Source organism: Triticum dicoccoides, chromosome 1A (genome assembly GCF_002162155.2).
Source record: "Triticum dicoccoides isolate Atlit2015 ecotype Zavitan chromosome 1A, WEW_v2.0, whole genome shotgun sequence".
In the NCBI taxonomy this organism is placed as follows: Eukaryota; Viridiplantae; Streptophyta; class Magnoliopsida; order Poales; family Poaceae; genus Triticum; species Triticum dicoccoides.
The window spans coordinates 550,702,613-550,721,381 of NC_041380.1; the positions used below are offsets into that span (position 1 = coordinate 550,702,613).

The following is an 18,769-nucleotide window of genomic DNA, read 5'->3' on the forward strand; positions in this document are numbered from 1 at the left end:
TAATGAGCTCCAATGTTATTACAAGCTCTATCTATCAATGAAATGACACGCAAGCTCTTGCGTATTCGCGGAAAAATATTACTAGTAGAGTTTGTTAGTAATTCTGCCATATATATTTTGTGTAAATGATCAATAGTATCCATAGTTTGATTCTGCTATATCATGTAATATTTTATTCAATGTCTTGTGGAATTGGCCCCTGTCTGCTAGATGCAACAAATGACAATAGTTTCTGCGGTTCCTTTTTAACATGCAAAAAAGGTAACATATTGCGTTGATGATTGTCTATCGGCACATAGCCAAATATTTGATTATCTCATGTAGTACATAGATGATGTGATTTCCAGTAATATTTTCAGTCAGCTCTGAACGTTATTAGTTTGTTACTTATGTACTGATATTATTGTCATGTTTTCTGTTGTCCACATGAAGGTTGTTCTTCTCACTCAACAGATCTGCAGCTATCAGTAATATAATGAGTTGTTGTTTTGTTTCCAGGCCATGGTTCTTCCATCCCACCCTTATCTTCTCAAGGAAACACATCCGTATTCTTCATATGGTGGTGGATACCAGAGTGGTAGTACAACAAAAAAGATTGATATCCCAAATGGAAGGTATGCTACTTGGGAGTTTACTCGTTTGTTTTTTGCATTCTTGCAGTTTATACAAGGTTGCATGAAGTGCAGTTTTTTTTGCTCGGTTAACTGATAATGTTCGTAACTTCTTTTAGGTTGGTGTTATCATTGGAAATTCTGGAGAAACTATAAAGCATATCCAACTTCAGTCAGGGGCAAAGATCCAAGTAACAAGGGACATGGATGTTCAATCCAGGTCACAGACAAGATTGGCTGATCTTTCGGGCACTCCTAACCAGATAAGCAGAGCTGAGCAATTGATAAGTGATGTTCTTGCAGAGGTACTGTGATATCCTTTTTATGGTCAGGACTTCACATTGAGTTGTGCATCCAATTATTCAACCATGCTTGTCATGTGACCTTCTGCAGGTTGATGCTAACTCATTTGGCACTATCTCTAATTGGAAGTACAATGCACCTCAACCTAGTGTTGAGCAATTCCAGATGCAAATTGCTAACAAGGTAAACTGTCTGCTTTCTAGAACTGGGTTTGTTTGTCAGACTTTGAAAATCATACCACGCCCCAATATAGCAATGAGGGTTTCTTGTAAGCTTCCCAGCTGATATTATTTCACCGACTTTAGTTTCTTTGGTGGTAAAAAACCTTGTCTATTAATTCCATTCTTAACTTCTTTATCTTATTTCAGGTGGGTCTGGTTATTGGTAAGGGTGGTGAGACTAAAATCCATGCAGGTCAATCTGGAGCTATATAGGTTTGCAAAATTCTTATTGCAAAGTCTAACATAAATTTGTTGGCTGAACCTGGCATAATTTACCATTGAATTTCCTTAATAACTTAGCACTGCGTGATGTGTTTTGTTGTTGCATTTTTTTCATTTTTCTTATGATTTACCAAGTAAATTAAAATCCAAGTTCTAATTTTGCTCAACTAGAAATAGAACTCATACTCCTTTCATCTTCGTAATTATCCTTTTTATTATTCTCCCTTTTCTCCATAGTAATGCTTAGCCATGCTAGTCGCATAAATCATAGGACTTGGGAAGAATCTCTGTTACTCAAAATGTTTAACAAAAACCCAAGGGTGTCACTAATGCCCATGGGATGATTATGAAAATAAGGTTCTACAAATGGAGATGAAGTGGAGATTTAGTTAGGTTGTGATCTTGACGAGATAGTCAGAGATGTTTGGTGGATTATGAAAATTTATGTCTAGTAAATGAGCATGGTGGTTATTATATTGGTGGATAACTGGATCTTTAATAAACTTGAAGCAATTTGAATTTAGTTAGGCGATTATTATCTTGAACCAATTTCATGGTGGATTACGAGATTTTGATGCATTTATTTAGTTTATTGTGATCTTGAGGAGATAGTCAAAGATGTTTGGTGGATTAATTAATCTTGGACAATTTGGATTTAGTTAGGTGATTGTGATATTGAACTGTATTTCGTGATGAATTATGAAATTTTTGGTGAATTTAGTTACGTGATTTAATCTTGAGAAGATAGTCAAAAGTGTTCGGTGGATTATGAGATTTTAGGTATGGTAGATGAGCATGATGATTATTATATTGGTGGATAAATAGATCCTTAACTTTGTTTGGAACATTTTGGATTTAGTTAGGTGACAATGATCTTGATGAGATAGTCAATGATGTTTGGTGAATTATGTTAATTTAGGTCTAGTAAATGAGCATGGTGGTTATTATATTGGTGGATAAATGGATCTTTAGTAAACATGGAGCAATTTGGATTTAGTTAGGCGATTATGATCTTGAACAAATTTCATGGGGGATTATGTGATTTTCAATGGATTTAGTTAGTAGACTGTGATCTTGGGGAGATGTCAAAGATGTTCGGTGGATTAATTAATATTAAGCAATTTGGATTTAGTTAGGTGATTGTCATATTGCACCAATTTTTTGATGATTTATGAGATTTTAGTTGGTTTTAGTTAGGTGATTGTGTCTTCATAAGATAGTCAAAGATGTTCAGTAGATTAGTCTAGTAGATGAGGATGGTGATTATTATATTGATGGACAACAACAACAACAAAGACTTTAGTCCTAAACAAGTTGGGTAGGCTAGAGGAGATAGTCAATGATGTTTGGCAGATTAATTAATCTTGACTAATTTGGATTTAGTTAGGTGGTTGTGATGCTGAACCGAATTTCACGATGGATTATGAGTTTTTTTGGTGGATTTAGTTAGGTGATTGTGTCTTGAGAATATGGTCAAAAATATTGTCTAGATTATTATATTGGTGCATAAACAGATCTTTAATTTAGTTTGAAAAATGAGGATTTAGTTAGGTGATTGTGATTTTTGAACCAAATTCATGGTGGATTTTACAGTTTTGTTGGATTTAGTTAGGTGACAGTGATCTTGACGAGATAGTCAATGATGTTTGGTGAATTATGTTAATTTAGGTCTAGTAAGTGAGCATGGTGGTTATTATATTGGTGGATAAATGGATTTTTAGTAAACATGGAGCAATTTGGATTTAGTTAGGCGATTATGATCTTGAACAAATTTCATGGGGGATTATGAGATTTTCAATGGATTTAGTTAGTAGACTGTGGTCTTGGGGAGATGTCAAAGATGTTCGGTGGATTAATTAATATTAAGCAATTTGGATTTAGTTAGGTGATTGTCATATTGAACCAATTTTTTGATGATTTATGAGATTTTAGTTGGTTTTAGTTAGGTGATTGTGTCTTCATAAGATAGTCAAAGATGTTCAGTAGATTATGATAGTTTAGGTCTAGTAGATGAGGATGGTGATTATTATATTGATGGACAACAACAACAACAACAACAACAACAACAACAACAACAACAACGACAACAACAACAACGAAGACTTTAGTCCTAAACAAGTTGGGTAGGCTAGAGGTGAAATTCATAAGATCTCGCAACCAACTCATGATTCTGGCACATGGATAGCAAGCTTCCACGCACCCCTGCCCATCGCTAGTTCTCTGGTGATACTCCGGTCCTTTAGATCTCTCTTTATGGACTCCTCCCATGTCAATTTCGGTCTACCCTGACCTTTGTTGACATTATCAGCACGCTTTAGCCGTCCGCTATGCACCAACGCTTCTGGAGGCCTGCGGTGATTATGCGCAATCCATCTCAGACGATGTTGGACAAGCTTCTCTTGAATCGGTGCTACCCCAACTCTATCTCGTACATCATCATTCCAGACTTGGTGAATAAAACAATATTTAATTTAGTATTAGTATGGAGCAATTTGGAGTTAGTTAGGTGATTATGATCTTTTGATCACATTTTAAGGTGAATTATGAGGTTTTGGTTGGATTTAGGTAAGGTGATTGGGATCTTGATGAAATAGTAAAAGATGTTTGGTAGGTTATGTGAATTTAGGTCTAGTAAGTGAGCATGTTGGTTATTGGTGGATAAATAAATTCCTTATAAACTTGGAAAATTTGGATTTAGTTAGGCGATTTTGATCTTGAACCAAATTTTATGGTGGAATATGAGATTTTTGATAGATTAGTTAGTTGATTGTGATCTTGAGGAGATATTCAAAGATATCCGGTATATTAGTTAATCTTGCACAATTTGGATTTAGTTAGGTGATTGTGACATTGAACCAAATTTCTCTGTGATTTATGAAATTTTGGTTGGATTAAGTTAGGTGGTTGTGTCTTGAGAAGATAATCAAAGATTTTTGGCGGATCATGAGATTTTAAATCTAATAGATGAGCATGGCATTATTATATTGGTGGGTAAATAGATATCTAATTTAGTTTGGAACAATTTCGATTTAGTTCGGTGATTGTGTTCTTTTAACCTAATTTTACGATGGATTGTGTTCTCGGGCGCGTCCCGTGGGTAAAATCCAGGTATGCGCCGATTGTCCGAGCTCTTGCTCGCCATTGGTGCTGCTTGAGCGTGTGGTTATGGTGTCGCCCAGCAAGGGAACATGGGATGTGGGATCAAGACAACACACATAGCAACCCGCCACCAGGCAACGGATGCCCATGCGGACTTACAAGGAGCGGAGGTGGACACAAAGGTGGATGTTAAGCTCCATAGCAGTCTCAACAATGTGCTCATCAGTAAGAGCAGCACGAGCAAGAAGATCTTGGATATACTTCCCTTAGGAAATAAAGAAGCCATTAGAGGTAGAAAAAACCTCAATCTCAAGGAAGTAGCGACTTCTTTAGTAAACAGAGCAATTTGGATTTAGGCGATTGTGATCTTGAACAAATTTCATGGTGGCTTAAGAGATTTTTCAATGGATTTAGTTGATTCTGATCTTGAGGAGATAGTCAAAGATGTTTGGTGGATTAATTAATCTTGAACAATTTGGTTTTAGTTAGGTGATTGTGATATTGAAATTTTTTTTTGTGTGATTTATGAGATTTTAGTTGGATTTAGTTAGGTGATTATGTCTTGAGATGATAATCAAAGATGTTTTGTGGATTATGAGATTTTAGCTCTAGTAGATGAGTATGGTGATTATTATATTGGTGGTTAAACAAATATTTAATTTAGTTTGGAAAAATTTGGATTTAGTTAGGTGATTGTAATCTTTTAACCTAATTTTATGGTGGGTTATTAGGTTTTGATTGGATTTAGTTAGGTGATTGTGATTTCGACGAGCTAGTAAAAGATGTTCGATGGATTATGTGAATTTAGATCTAGTAGGTGAGCATGTTGATTATATTGGTGGATCGATGAATTTTTAATAAATTTAGAAGAATTTGGAGGCGATTGTGATCTCGAACCAAATCTTATGGTGGATTATGAGATTTTTGGCGGATTTATTAGTTGATTGTGATCGTAAGAAGAAAGGCAAAGATGTTTGGTGGATTAATCAATTTTGAACAATTTGGATTTAGTTAGGTGGTTGTGATACTGAATTGAATTTCAGGCTGGATGAGATTTTAGGTGGATTTAGTTAGGTGATTCTGTCTTGAGAATAGTCAAAGATGTTTGATGGATTATGAGATTTTAGGGGTAGTAGATGAGAATGGTAATTATCATATTGGTGGATAAATAGATCTTTAATTTAGTTTGGAACAATTTTGATTTAGTTAGGCGATTGTTATTTTTCAACCAAATTTATGGTGGATTTTGAGGTTTTGTTGGATTTAGTTAGGTGATTGTGATCTTGGGGATGTCAAAGATATTCGGTTGATTAATTAATCTTAAACAATTTGGATTATTTAGGTGATTGCGATATTGAACCAAATTTCTTGGTGATTTATGATATTTTAGTTGGATTTAGTTAGGTGATTGTGTCTTCAGGAGATAGTCAAGGATGTTTGGTGGATTATGAGATTTTAGGTCTAGTAGATGAGCATGGTGATCACTATATTGGTGGATAAACAAATATTTAATTAGTTTGAAACAATTTAGATTTAGTTATAGGTGATTTTGATCTTTTGACCAAATTTTATGGTGGATTATGAGGTTTTTGTTGGATTTAGTTAGGTGATTGTGATATTGAACTGTATTTCGTGATGAATTATGAAATTTTTGGTGAATTTAGTCACGTGATTTAATCTTGAGAAGATAGTCAAAAATGTTCGGTGGATTATGAGATTTTAGGTATGGTAGATGAGCATGATGATTATTATATAGGTGGATAAATAGATCCTTAACTTTGTTTGGAGCATTTTGGATTTAGTTATGTGGTTGTGATTTAAACCAAATTTCACGGTGGATTGTGAGGTTTTGGTTGGATTTAGTTAGGTGATTGTGATCTTGACGAGCTAGTAAAAGATGTTCGGTGGATTATGTGAATTTAGCTCTAGTAGGTGAGCATGGTGGTTATTATATTGGTGAATAAGTAATTTTTTTAATAAACCTGAAAAAATTTGGATTTAGTTAGGCGATTGTGATCTTAATCCAAATTTTATGGTGGATTACGAGATTTTAGATGGATTTAGTCAGTTGATTGTGATCTTGAGGAGATACTCAAAGATATCTATGGATTAATTAACCTTGAACAATTTGGATTTAGTTAGGCTATTGTGTTATTGAACCGAATTTCACGATGATTTATGTGATTTTAGGTGGATTTAGTTAAGTTATTATGGTTTTGAGAAGATGGTTAAAGATGTTCAGTGGATTTTAAGATTTTAGGTCTAGTATGTGAGCAGGGTGACTATTATATTGGTGGATAAACAGAACCTTAATTTAGTTTGAAACAATTTGAATTTAGTTTGGTGATTGTGATCTTTTAACCAAATTCATGGTGGATTTTGATGTTTCGGTTGGATTTAGTTAGGTGATTGTGATCTTGATGAGATAGTCAAAGATGTTTGAAGGATTCTGTGAAAATTTATGTCTAGTAGTGAGCATGGTGGTTAATATATTAGTGGATAAATGGATTTTTAGTAAACATGCAGTAATTTGAATTTAGTTAGGCAATTGCGATCTTCGACAAAATTTCATGGTAAGCATGAGATTTTAAATGGATTTAATTAGTTGATTGAGATCTTGAGGAGATAGTCAAAGATGTTTGGAGGATTAATTATTCATGAAAAATTTGGATTTCAGTGATTGTGATATTGAACCAAATTTCTAGGTGATTTATTTGATTCCAGGTGGATTTATTTAGGTGGTTGTGTCTTGAGAATATAGTCAAAATGTTTAGTGGATTATGAGATTTTAGGTATGGTAAATGAGCATGATGATTATTATATTGGTAAATAAACATATATTTAATTTAGTTTGGATCAATTTGGATTTAGTTAGGTGATTGTGATCTTTTAACGTAATTTTATGGTGGATTATAAGGTTTTTGCCGGATTTAGTTTGGTGATTGTGATCTTGACAAGATAGTCAAAGATGTTCGATGGATTAATATGTCTAGTGAGCGAGCAGGATGGTTATTATATTGGTGGATAAATGGATCTTCAATAAACTTGAAGCAATTTGAATTTAGTTAGGCGATTGTGTTCTTGAACCAACGGTGGATTACGAGAATTTAGATGGATTTGTGTAGTCGATTGCGATCTTGAGGAGATAGTCAAAGATGTTCGATGGATTAATTAATCTTAAATTGTTTGGATTTAATTAGGTGATTGTTATATTAAACCAAATTTCTTGGTGATTTATGAGATTTTAGCTGGATTTAGTTAGGTGATTTAATCTTGAGAAGATAGTAAAAAATGTTTGGTGGATTGTGAGATTTTAGGTATGATAGATGAGCATGGTGATTATTATATAGATGGATAAACAGATCTTTAATTTAGTTTGAAACTATTTGGATTTAGTTAGGTGGTTGTGATCTTGACGAGCTAGTAAAAGATGTTCGGTGGATTATGTGAATTTAGGTCTAGTAGATGAGCATGTTGGTTATTATATTGGTAAATAAATATTTTTTAAGAAACTTAGGTAAATTTGAATTTAGTTAGGCGGTTGTGATCTTGAACCAAATTTCATGGTGGATTATGGAATTTTTGATGGATTTAGTTATTTGCTGTGATATAGAGGAGATAGTCAATGAAGTTTGGCAGATTAATTAATCTTGACTAATTTGGATTTAGTTAGGTGGTTGTGATGCTGAACCGAATTTCACAATGGATTATGAGTCTTTTGGTGGATTTAGTTAGGTGATTGTGTCTTGAGAATATGGTCAAAAATATTGTCTAGATTATTATATTGGTGCATAAACAGATCTTTAATTTAGTTTGAAAAATGAGGATTTAGTTAGGTGATTGTGATTTTTGAACCAAATTCATGGTGGATTTTACAGTTTTGTTGGATTTAGTTAGGTGACAGTGATCTTGACGAGATAGTCAATGATGTTTGGTGAATTATGTTAATTTAGATCTAGTAAGTGAGCATGGTGGTTATTATATTGGTGGATAAATGGATCTTTTGTAAACATGGAGCAATTTGGATTTAGTTAGGCGATTATGATCTTGAACAAATTTCATGGGGGATTATGAGATTTTCAATGGATTTAGTTAGTAGACTGTGATCTTGGGGAGATGTCAAAGATGTTTGGTGGATTAATTAATATTAAGCAATTTGGATTTAGTTAGGTGATTGTCATATTGAACCATTTTTTTGATGATTTATGAGATTTTAGTTGGTTTTAGTTAGGTGATTGTGTCTTCATAAGATAGTCAAAGATGTTCAGTAGATTAGTCTAGTAGATGAGGATGGTGATTATTATATTGATGGACAACAACAACAACAAAGACTTTAGTCCTAAACAAGTTGGGTAGGCTAGAGGTGAAACCCATAAGATCTCGCAACCAACTCATGGTTCTGGCACATGGATAGCAAGCTTCCACGCACCCCTGTCCATCGCTAGTTCTCTGGTGATACTCCAGTCCTTCAGATCTCTCTTTATGGACTCCTCCCATGTCAATTTCGGTCTACCCCGACCTTTGTTGACATTATCAGCACGCTTTAGCCGTCCGCTATGCACCGACGCTTCCGGAGGCCCGCGGTGATTATGTGCAATCCATCTCAGACGATGTTGGACAAGCTTCTCTTGAATCGATGCTACCCCAACTCTATCTCGTACATCATCATTCCAGACTTGGTGAATAAACAAATATAATTTAGTATTACTATGGAGCAATTTGGAGTTAGTTAGGTGATTATGATCTTTTGATCACATTTTAAGGTGAATTATGAGGTTTTGGTTGGATTTAGGTAAGGTGATTGGGATCTTGATGAAATAGTAAAAGATGTTTGGTAGATTATATGAATTTAGGTCTAGTGTGAATTTAGGTCTGGTAAGTGAGCATGTTGGTTATTGGTGGATAAATAAATTCCTTATAAACTTGGAAAATTTGGATTTAGTTAGGCAATTTTGATCTTGAACCAAATTTTATGGTGGATTATGAGATTTTTGATAGATTAGTTAGTTGATTGTGATCTTGAGGAGATATTCAAAGATATTCGGTGTATTAGTTGATCTTGAACAATTTGGATTTAGTTAGGTGATTGGGACATTGAACCAAATTTCTCCGTGATTTATGAGATTTTGGTTGGATTAAGTTAGGTGGTTTTGTCTTGAGAAGGTAATCAAAGATTTTTGGTGGATCATGAGATTTTAAATCTAATAGATGAGCATGGCATTATTATATTGGTGGATAAATAGATATCAAATTTAGTTTGGAACAATTTCGATTTAGTTCGGTGATTGTGTTCTTTTAACCTAATTTTACGATGGATTATAAGGTTTTGGTTGGATTTAGTTAGGTGATTGTGATTATGACAAGCTAGTAAAAGATGTTCGATGGATTATGTGAATTTAGGTCTAGTAGGTGAGCATGTTGATTATTATATTGGTGGATAGAGATGAGGGCCACACAAGTGACTCAAGGCGATGATGCACTACCGAAAATTACTGGTAAACAAGGCAACTGAGATGGAGAGACTGGGGTAGTGGCAGCAGATGGACTTGATACAGCATCCCACGTGCCTGTGCACTCTCCGTTCCCCATTGATCCGGCTTGGTGTCCTTGTCCTGTTTGCGGATTTTGTGTCACGCACTTGATTAAGCATTCAGTGTTCTCCTACTGTGCGCCCTTGCCCTTGACGATAGGTAGCGCCGTGTTCTCGGGCGCGTCCCGTGGGTAAAATCCAGGTATGCGCCGATTGTCCGAGCTCTTGCTCGCCATTGGTGCTGCTTGAGCGTGTGGTTATGGTGTCGCCCAGCAAGGGAACATGGGATGTGGGATTAAGACCGCACACATAGCAACCCGCCACCAGGCAACGGATGCCCATGCGGACTTACAAGGAGCGGAGGTGGACACAAAGGTGGATGTTGAGCTCCATAGCAGTCTCAACAATGTGCTCATCAGTAAGAGCAGCACGAGCAAGAAGATCTTGGATATACTTCCCTTAGGAAATAAAGAAGCCATTAGAGGTAGAAAAAACCTCAATCTCAAGGAAGTAGCGACTTTAGTAAACAGAGCAATTTGGATTTAGGCGATTGTGATCTTGAACAAATTTCATGGTGGCTTAAGAGATTTTTCAATGGATTTAGTTGATTCTGATCTTGAGGAGATAGTCAAAGATGTTTGGTGGATTAATTAATCTTGAACAATTTGGTTTTAGTTAGGTGATTGTGATATTGAACCAAATTTTTGTGTGATTTATGAGATTTTAGTTGGATTTAGTTAGGTGATTATGTCTTGAGATGATCATCAAAGATGTTTCGTGGATTATGAGATTTTAGCTTTAGTAGATGAGTATGGTGATTATTATATTGGTGGATAAACAGATATTTAATTTAGTTTGGAACAATTTGGATTTAGTTAGGTGATTGTAATCTTTTAACCTAATTTTACGCTGGATTATTAGGTTTTGATTGGATTTAGTTAGGTGATTGTGATTTTGACGAGCTAGTAAAAGATGTTCGATGGATTATGTGAATTTAGATCTAGTAGGTGAGCATGTTGATTATATTGGTGGATCGATGAATTTTTAATAAATTTAGAAGAATTTTGAGGCGATTGTGATCTCGAACCAAATCTTATGGTGGATTATGAGATTTTTGGCGGATTTGTTACTTGATTGTGATCATAAGAAGAAAGGCAAAGATGTTTGGTGGATTAATCAATCTTGAACAATTTGGATTTAGTTAGGTGGTTGTGATACTGAACCGAATTTCAGGCTGGATGAGATTTTAGGTGGATTTAGTTAGGTGATTCTGTCTTGAGAATAGTCAAAGATGTTTGCTGGATTATGAGATTTTAGGGGTAGTAGATGAGAATGGTAATTATCATATTGGTGGATAAATAGATCTTTAATTTAGTTTGGAACAATTTTGATTTAGATAGGCGATTGTTATTTTTCAACTAAATTTATGGTGGATTTTGAGGTTTTGTTGGATTTAGTTAGGTGATTGTGATCTTGGGGATGTCAAAGATGTTCGGTTGATTAATTAATCTTAAACAATTTGGATTATTTAGGTGATTGCGATATTGAACCAAATTTCTTGGTGATTTATGATATTTTAGTTGGATTTAGTTAGGTGATTGTGTCTTTAGGAGATAGTCAAGGATGTTTGGTGGATTATGAGATTTTAGGTCTAGTAGATGAGCATGGTGATCACTATATTGGTGGATAAACAAATATTTAATTTAGTTTGGAACAATTTAGATTTAGTTAGATGATTTTGATCTTTTGACCAAATTTTATGATGGATTATGAGGTTTTTGTTGGATTTAGTTAGGTGATTGTGATATTGAACTGTATTTCATGATGAATTATGGAATTTTTGGTGAATTTTAGTTACATGATTTAATCTTGAGAAGATAGTCAAAAGTGTTCGGTGGATTATGAGATTTTAGGTATGGGAGATGAGCATGATGATTATTATATAGGTGGATAAATAGATCCTTAACTTTGTTTGGAGCATTTTGGATTTAGTTATGTGGTTGTGATTTAAACCAAATTTCATGGTGGATTGTGAGGTTTTGGTTGGATTTAGTTAGGTGATTGTGATCTTGACGAGATAGTAAAAGATGTTCGGTGGATTATGTGAATTTAGCTCTAGTAGGTGAGCATGGTGGTTATTATATTGGTGAATAAGTAATTTTTTTAATAAACCTGAGAAAATTTGGATTTAGTTAGGCGATTGTGATCTTAATCCAAATTTTATGGTGGATTACGAGATTTTAGATGGATTTAGTCAGTTGATTGTGATCTTGAAGAGATACTCAAAGATATCTATGGATTAATTAACCTTGAACAATTTGGATTTAGTTAGGCTATTGTGTTATTGAACCGAATTTCACGATGATTTATGTGATTTTAGGTGGATTTAGTTAAGTTATCATGATTTTGAGTAGATGGTTAAAGATATTTTAGTGGATTTTAAAATTTTAGGTCTAGTATGTGAGCAGGGTGACTATTATATTGGTGGATAAACAGACCTTTAATTTAGTTTGAGACAATTTGAATTTAGTTTGGTGATTATGATCTTTTAACCAAATTCATGGTGGATTTTGATGTTTCGGTTGGATTTAGTTAGGTGATTGTGATCTTGACGAGATAGTCAAAGATGTTTGAAGGATTCTGTGAGAATTTATGTCTAGTAGTGAGCATGGTGGTTATTATATTAGTGGATAAATGGATTTTTAGTAAACGTGGAGTAATTTGAATTTAGTTAGGCAATTGCGATCTTGAACCAAATTTCATGGTAAGTATGAGATTTTAAATATTTTTAATTAGTTGATTGAGATCTTGAGGAGATAGTCAAAGATGTTTGGAGGATTAATTAATCGTGAAAAATTTGGATTTGTTCGGTGATTGTGATATTGAACCAAATTTCTCGGTGATTTATTTGATTCCAGGTGGATTTATTTAGGTGGTTGTGTCTTGAGAATATAATCAAAATGTTTAGTGGATTATGAGATTTTAGGTATGGTAAATGAGCATGATGATTGTTATATTGGTAAATAAACATATATTTAATTTAGTTTGGATCAATTTGGATTTAGTTAGGTGATTGTGATCTTTTAACGTAATTTTATGGTGGATTATAAGGTTTTTGCTGGATTTAGTTTGGTGATTGTGATCTGGACAAGATATTCAAAGATGTTCGATGGATTAATATGTCTAGTGAGCGAGCAGGATGGTTATTATATTGGTGGATAAATGGATCTTCAATAAACTTGAAGCAATTTGAATTTAGTTAGACGATTGTGATCTTGAACCAACGGTGGATTACGAGATTTTAGATGGATTTGTGTAGTTGATTGCGATCTTGAGGAGATAGTCAAAGATGTTCGGTGGATTAATTAATCTTAATTTTTTTGGATTTAGTTAGGTGATTGTTATATTGAACCAAATTTCTCGGTGATTTATGAGATTTTAGCTGGATTTAGTTAGGTGATTTAATCTTGAGAAGATAGTCAAAAATGTTTGGTGGATTATGAGATTTTAGGTATGATAGATGAGCATGGTGATTATTATATAGATGGATAAACAAATCTTTAATTTAGTTTGAAACGATTTGGATTTAGTTAGGTGGTTGTGATCTTGACGAGCTAGTAAAAGATGTTCGGTGGATTATGTGAATTTAGGTCTAGTAGGTGAGCACGTTGGTTATTATATTGGTAAATAAATATTTTTTTAAGAAACTTAGGTAAATTTGAATTTAGTTAGGCGGTTGTGATCTTGAACCAAATTTCACGGTGGATTATGGAATTTTTGATGGATTTAGTTATTTGCTGTGATATAGAGGAGATAGTCAAAGATGTTTGGCAGATTAATTAATCTTGACTAATTTGGATTTAGTTAGGTGGTTGTGATGCTGAACCGAATTTCACAATGGATTATGAGATTTTTGGTGGATTTAGTTAGGTGATTGTGTCTTGAGAATATGGTCAAAGATATTGTCTAGATTATTATATTGGTGCATAAACAGATCTTTAATTTAGTTTGTAAAATGAGGATTTAGTTAGGTGATTGTGATTTTTGAACCAAATTCATGGTGGAATTTACAATTTTGTTGGATTTAGTTAGGTGACAGTGATCTTGACGAGATAGTCAATGATGTTTGGTGAATTATGTTAATTTAGGTCTAGTAAGTGAGCATGGTGGTTATTATATTGGTGGATAAATGGATCTTTAGTAAACATGGAGCAATTTGGATTTAGTTAGGCGATTATGATCTTGAACAAATTTCATGGGGGATTATGAGATTTTCAATGGATTTAGTTAGTAGACTGTGATCTTGGGGAGATGTCAAAGATGTTCGGTGGATTAATTAATATTAAGCAATTTGGATTTAGTTAGGTGATTGTCATATTGAACCAATTTTTTTGATGATTTATGAGATTTTAGTTGGTTTTAGTTAGGTGATTGTGTCTTCATAAGATAGTCAAAGATGTTCAGTAGATTATGATAATTTAGGTCTAGTGGATGAGGATGGTGATTATTATATTGATGGACAACAACAACAACAACAATAAAGACTTTAGTCCTAAACAAGTTGGGTAGGCTAGAGGTGAAACCCATAAGATCTCGCAACCAACTCATGGTTCTGGCACATGGATAGCAAGCTTCCACGCACCCATGTCCATCGCTAGTTCTCTAGTGATACTCCAGTCCTTTAGATCTCTCTTTCTGGACTCCTCCCATGTCAATTTCGGTCTACCCCGATCTTTGTTGACATTATCAGCACGCTTTAGCCGTCCGCTATGCACCGGCGCTTCCGGAGGCCTGCGGTGATTATGCGCAATCCATCTCAGACGATGTTGGACAAACTTCTCTTGAATCGGTGCTACCCCAACTCTATCTCGTACATCATCATTCCACACTTGGTGAATAAACAAATATTTAATTCAGGATTAGTATGGAGCAATTTGGAGTTAGTTAGGTGATTATGATCTTTTGATCACATTTTAAGGTGAATTATTAGGTTTTGGTTGGATTTAGGTAAGGTGATTGGGATCTTGATGAAATAGTAAAAGATGTTTGGTAGATTATGTGAATTTAGGTCTAGTGTGAATTTAGGTCTGGTAAGTGAGCACGTTGGTCATTGGTGGATAAATAAATTCCTTATAAACTTGGAAATTTTGGATTTAGTTAGGCAATTTTGATCTTGAACCAAATTTTATGGTGGATTATGAGATTTTTGATAGATTAGTTAGTTGATTGTGATCTTGAGGAGATACTCAAAGATATTCGGTGTATTAATTGATCCTAAACAATTTGGATTTAGTTAGGTGATTGTGACATTGAACCAAATTTCTCTTTGATTTATGAGATTTTGGTTGGATTAAGTTAGGTGGTTGTGTCTTGAGAAGATAATCAAAGATTTTTGGTGGATCATGAGATTTTAAATCTAATAGATGAGCATGGCATTATTATATTGGTGCATAAATAGATATCAAATTTAGTTTGGAACAATTTGGATTTAGTTCTCTGATTGTGTTCTTTTAACCTAATTTTACGATGGATTATAAGGTTTTGGTTGGATTTAGTTAGGTGATTGTGATTTTGACGAGCTAGTAAAAGATGTTCGATGGATTATGTGAATTTAGGTCTAGTAGGTGAGCATGTTGATTATTATATTGGTGGATAGAGATGAGGGCCACACAAGTGACTCAAGGCGATGATGCACTACCGAAAATTACTGGTAAACAAGGCAACAGAGACGGAAAGACTGGGGTAGTGGCAGCAGATGGACTTGATTCAGCATCCCACGTGCCTGTGCGCTCTCCGTTCCCGACTGATCCAGCTTGGTGTCCTTGTCCTGTTTGCGTATTTTGTGTCACGCACTTGATTAAGCATTCAATGTTCTCCTACTATGCGCCCTTGCCCTTAACGATAGGTAGCGCCGTGTTCTCGGGCGCGTCCCGTGGGTAAAATCCAGGTATGCGCTGGGTAAAATCCAGGTATGCGCCGATTGTCCGAGCTCTTGCTCGCCATTGGTGCTGCTTGAGCGTGTGGTTATGGTGTCGCCCAGCAAGGGAACATGGGATGTGGGATCAAGACAACACACATAGCAACCCGCCACCAGGCAACGGATGCCCATGCGGACTTACAAGGAGCGGAGGTGGACACAAAGGTGGATGTTGAGCTCCATAGCAGTCTCAACAATGGCTCATCAGTAAGAGCAGCACGAGCAAGAAGATCTTGGATATACTTCCCTTAGGAAATAAAGAAGCCATTAGAGGTAGAAAAAACCTCAATCTCAAGGAAGTAGCGACTTCTTTAGTAAACAAAGCAATTTGGATTTAGGCGATTGTGATCTTGAACAAATTTCATGATGGCTTAAGAGATTTTTCAATGGATTTAGTTGATTCTGATCTTGAGGAGATAGTCAAAGATGTTTGGTGGATTAATTAATCTTCAACAATTTGGTTTTAGTTAGGTGATTGTGATATTGAACCAAATTTTTGTGTGATTTATGAGATTTTAGTTGGATTTAGTTAGGTGATTATGTCTTGAGATGATCATCAAAGATGTTTCGTGGATTATGAGATTTTAGCTCTAGTAGATGAGTATGGTGATTATTATATTGGTGGATAAACAGATATTTAATTTAGTTTGGAACAATTTGGATTTAGTTAGGTGATTGTAATCTTTTAACCTAATTTTACGGTGGATTATTAGGTTTTGATTGGATTTAGTTAGGTGATTGTGATTTTGACGAGCTAGTAAAAGATGTTCGATGGATTATGTGAATTTAGATCTAGTAGGTGGGCATGTTGATTATATTGGTGGATCGATGAATTTTTAATAAATTTAGAAGAATTTGGAGGCGATTGTGATCTCGAACCAAATCTTATGGTGGATTATGAGATTTTTGGCGGATTTGTTACTTGATTGTGATCTTAAGAAGATAGTCAAAGATGTTTGGTGGATTAATCAATCTTGAACAATTTGGATTTAGTTAGGTGGTTGTGATACTGAACCGAATTTCAGGCTGGATGAGAATTTAGGTGGATTTAGTTAGGTGATTCTGTCTTGAGAATAGTCAAAGATGTTTGATGGATTATGAGATTTTAGGGGTAGTAGATGAGAATGGTAATTATCATATTGGTGGATAAATAGATCTTTAATTTAGTTCGGAACAGTTTTGATTTAGTTAGGCGATTGTTATTTTTCAACCAAATTTATGGTGGATTTTGAGGTTTTGTTGGATTTAGTTAGGTGATTGTGTCCTTGGGGATGTCAAAGATGTTCGGTGGATTAATTAATCTTAAACGATTTGGATTATTTAGGTGATTGCGATATTGAACCAAATTTCTTGGTGATTTATGATATTTTAGTTGGATTTAGTTAGGTGATTGTGTCTTCAGAAGATAGTCAAGGATGTTCGGTGCATTATGAGATTTTAGGTCTAGTAGATGAGCATGGTGATCACTATATTGGTGGATAAACGAATATTTAATTTAGTTTGGAATAATTTAAATTTAGTTAGGTGGTTTTGATCTTTTGACCAAATTTTATGGTGGATTATGAGGTTTTTGTTGGATTTAGTTAGGTGTTGGGATCTTGAGGTGCTAGTAAAAAATATTTGATAGATTATGTGAATTTAGGTCAGGTAGGTGAGCATGTTGGTTATTATATTGATGGATAAATAAATTTTTAATAAATTTGGAAAAAAATGGATTTAATTAGGTGATTGTGATCTTGAACCAAATTTTATGGTAGATTAGTTAGCTGATTGTGATCTTGAGGAGACAGCCAAAGATGTTCCATGTATTTCTTAATTTTGAACAATTTGGATTTATTTAGGTGATTGTGATATGGAACCAAATTTCTTCGTGATGTATGAGATTTTAGTTGGATTTAGTTAGGTAGTTGTGTCTCGAACCTAATTTTATGGTGGATTATAAAGTTTTTGGTTGGATTTTGTTAGGTAGTGGTTTTGACGAGCTAGTAAAAGATGTTCGGTGGTTTATGTGAACTTAGGTGTAGTAGATAAATGGATCTTTAGTGAACATGGAGCAATTTGGATTTAGTTAGGTGATTGTGGTCTTGAACAAATTTCATGGTGGATTATGATATTTTTAATGGATTTGGTTGATTGTGATCTTGAGGAGATAGTCAAAGATGTTTAATGGATTAATTAATCTTGAACAATTTGGATTTAGTTAGGTGATTGTGATATTGAACCAAATTTCTCTGTGATTTGTAAGATTTTAGTTGAATTTAGTTAGGTGATTGTGTCTTCAGAAGATACTCAAGGATGTTCGATGGATTATGAGATTTTAGGTCTAGTAGATGAGCATGGTGATTATTATATTGGTGGATAAACATATATTTAATTTAGTTTGGAACAATTTGGATTTAGTTAGGTGATTGTGATCTTTTGATCAAATTTTACGGTGGATTATGAGGTTTTGGTTGGATTTAGTTAGGTTTTTGGCATCTTGACATGCTAGTAAAAGATGTTCGGTAGATAATGTAAATTTAGGCCTGGTAGGTGAGTATGTTGGTTATTATATTGATGGATAAATAATTTTTTAATAAACTAGGGAAAAATTTGGATTTAGTTACGCGATTGTGATCTTGAACCAAATTTTATGGTGGATTATGAGCTTTAGTTCGGCTGCGCTCTGACTCTTCGTCGAGGAGCATGTGCAGTGCGATGGTGTGGTGGCTCGTGCGGCATGCGGTGGCCTCAGAAGGTGGGCGCCAACACTTGCAGCTTGTGCACAATGGCAACTCCACGCATCTCCTGCGCCAGGAGCAAGGAT

At 34.6% G+C, this 18,769-nt stretch overlaps 1 protein-coding gene across 1 annotated transcript; it reads left to right on the forward strand.

Moving 5' to 3' along the window:
* Positions 1 to 605: 605 nt before the first annotated feature.
* Positions 606 to 18,767, forward strand: LOC119355047 (poly(rC)-binding protein 1-like; the record flags this gene model as incomplete). The annotated part of the gene is made up of 4 exons (XM_037621833.1): positions 606 to 614; positions 731 to 916; positions 1,005 to 1,097; positions 18,657 to 18,767. Coding segments are annotated over 4 exons (399 nt in total), but the record flags the coding sequence as incomplete, so codon positions are not given.
* Between the last annotated feature and the right edge of the window lie 2 nt (positions 18,768 to 18,769).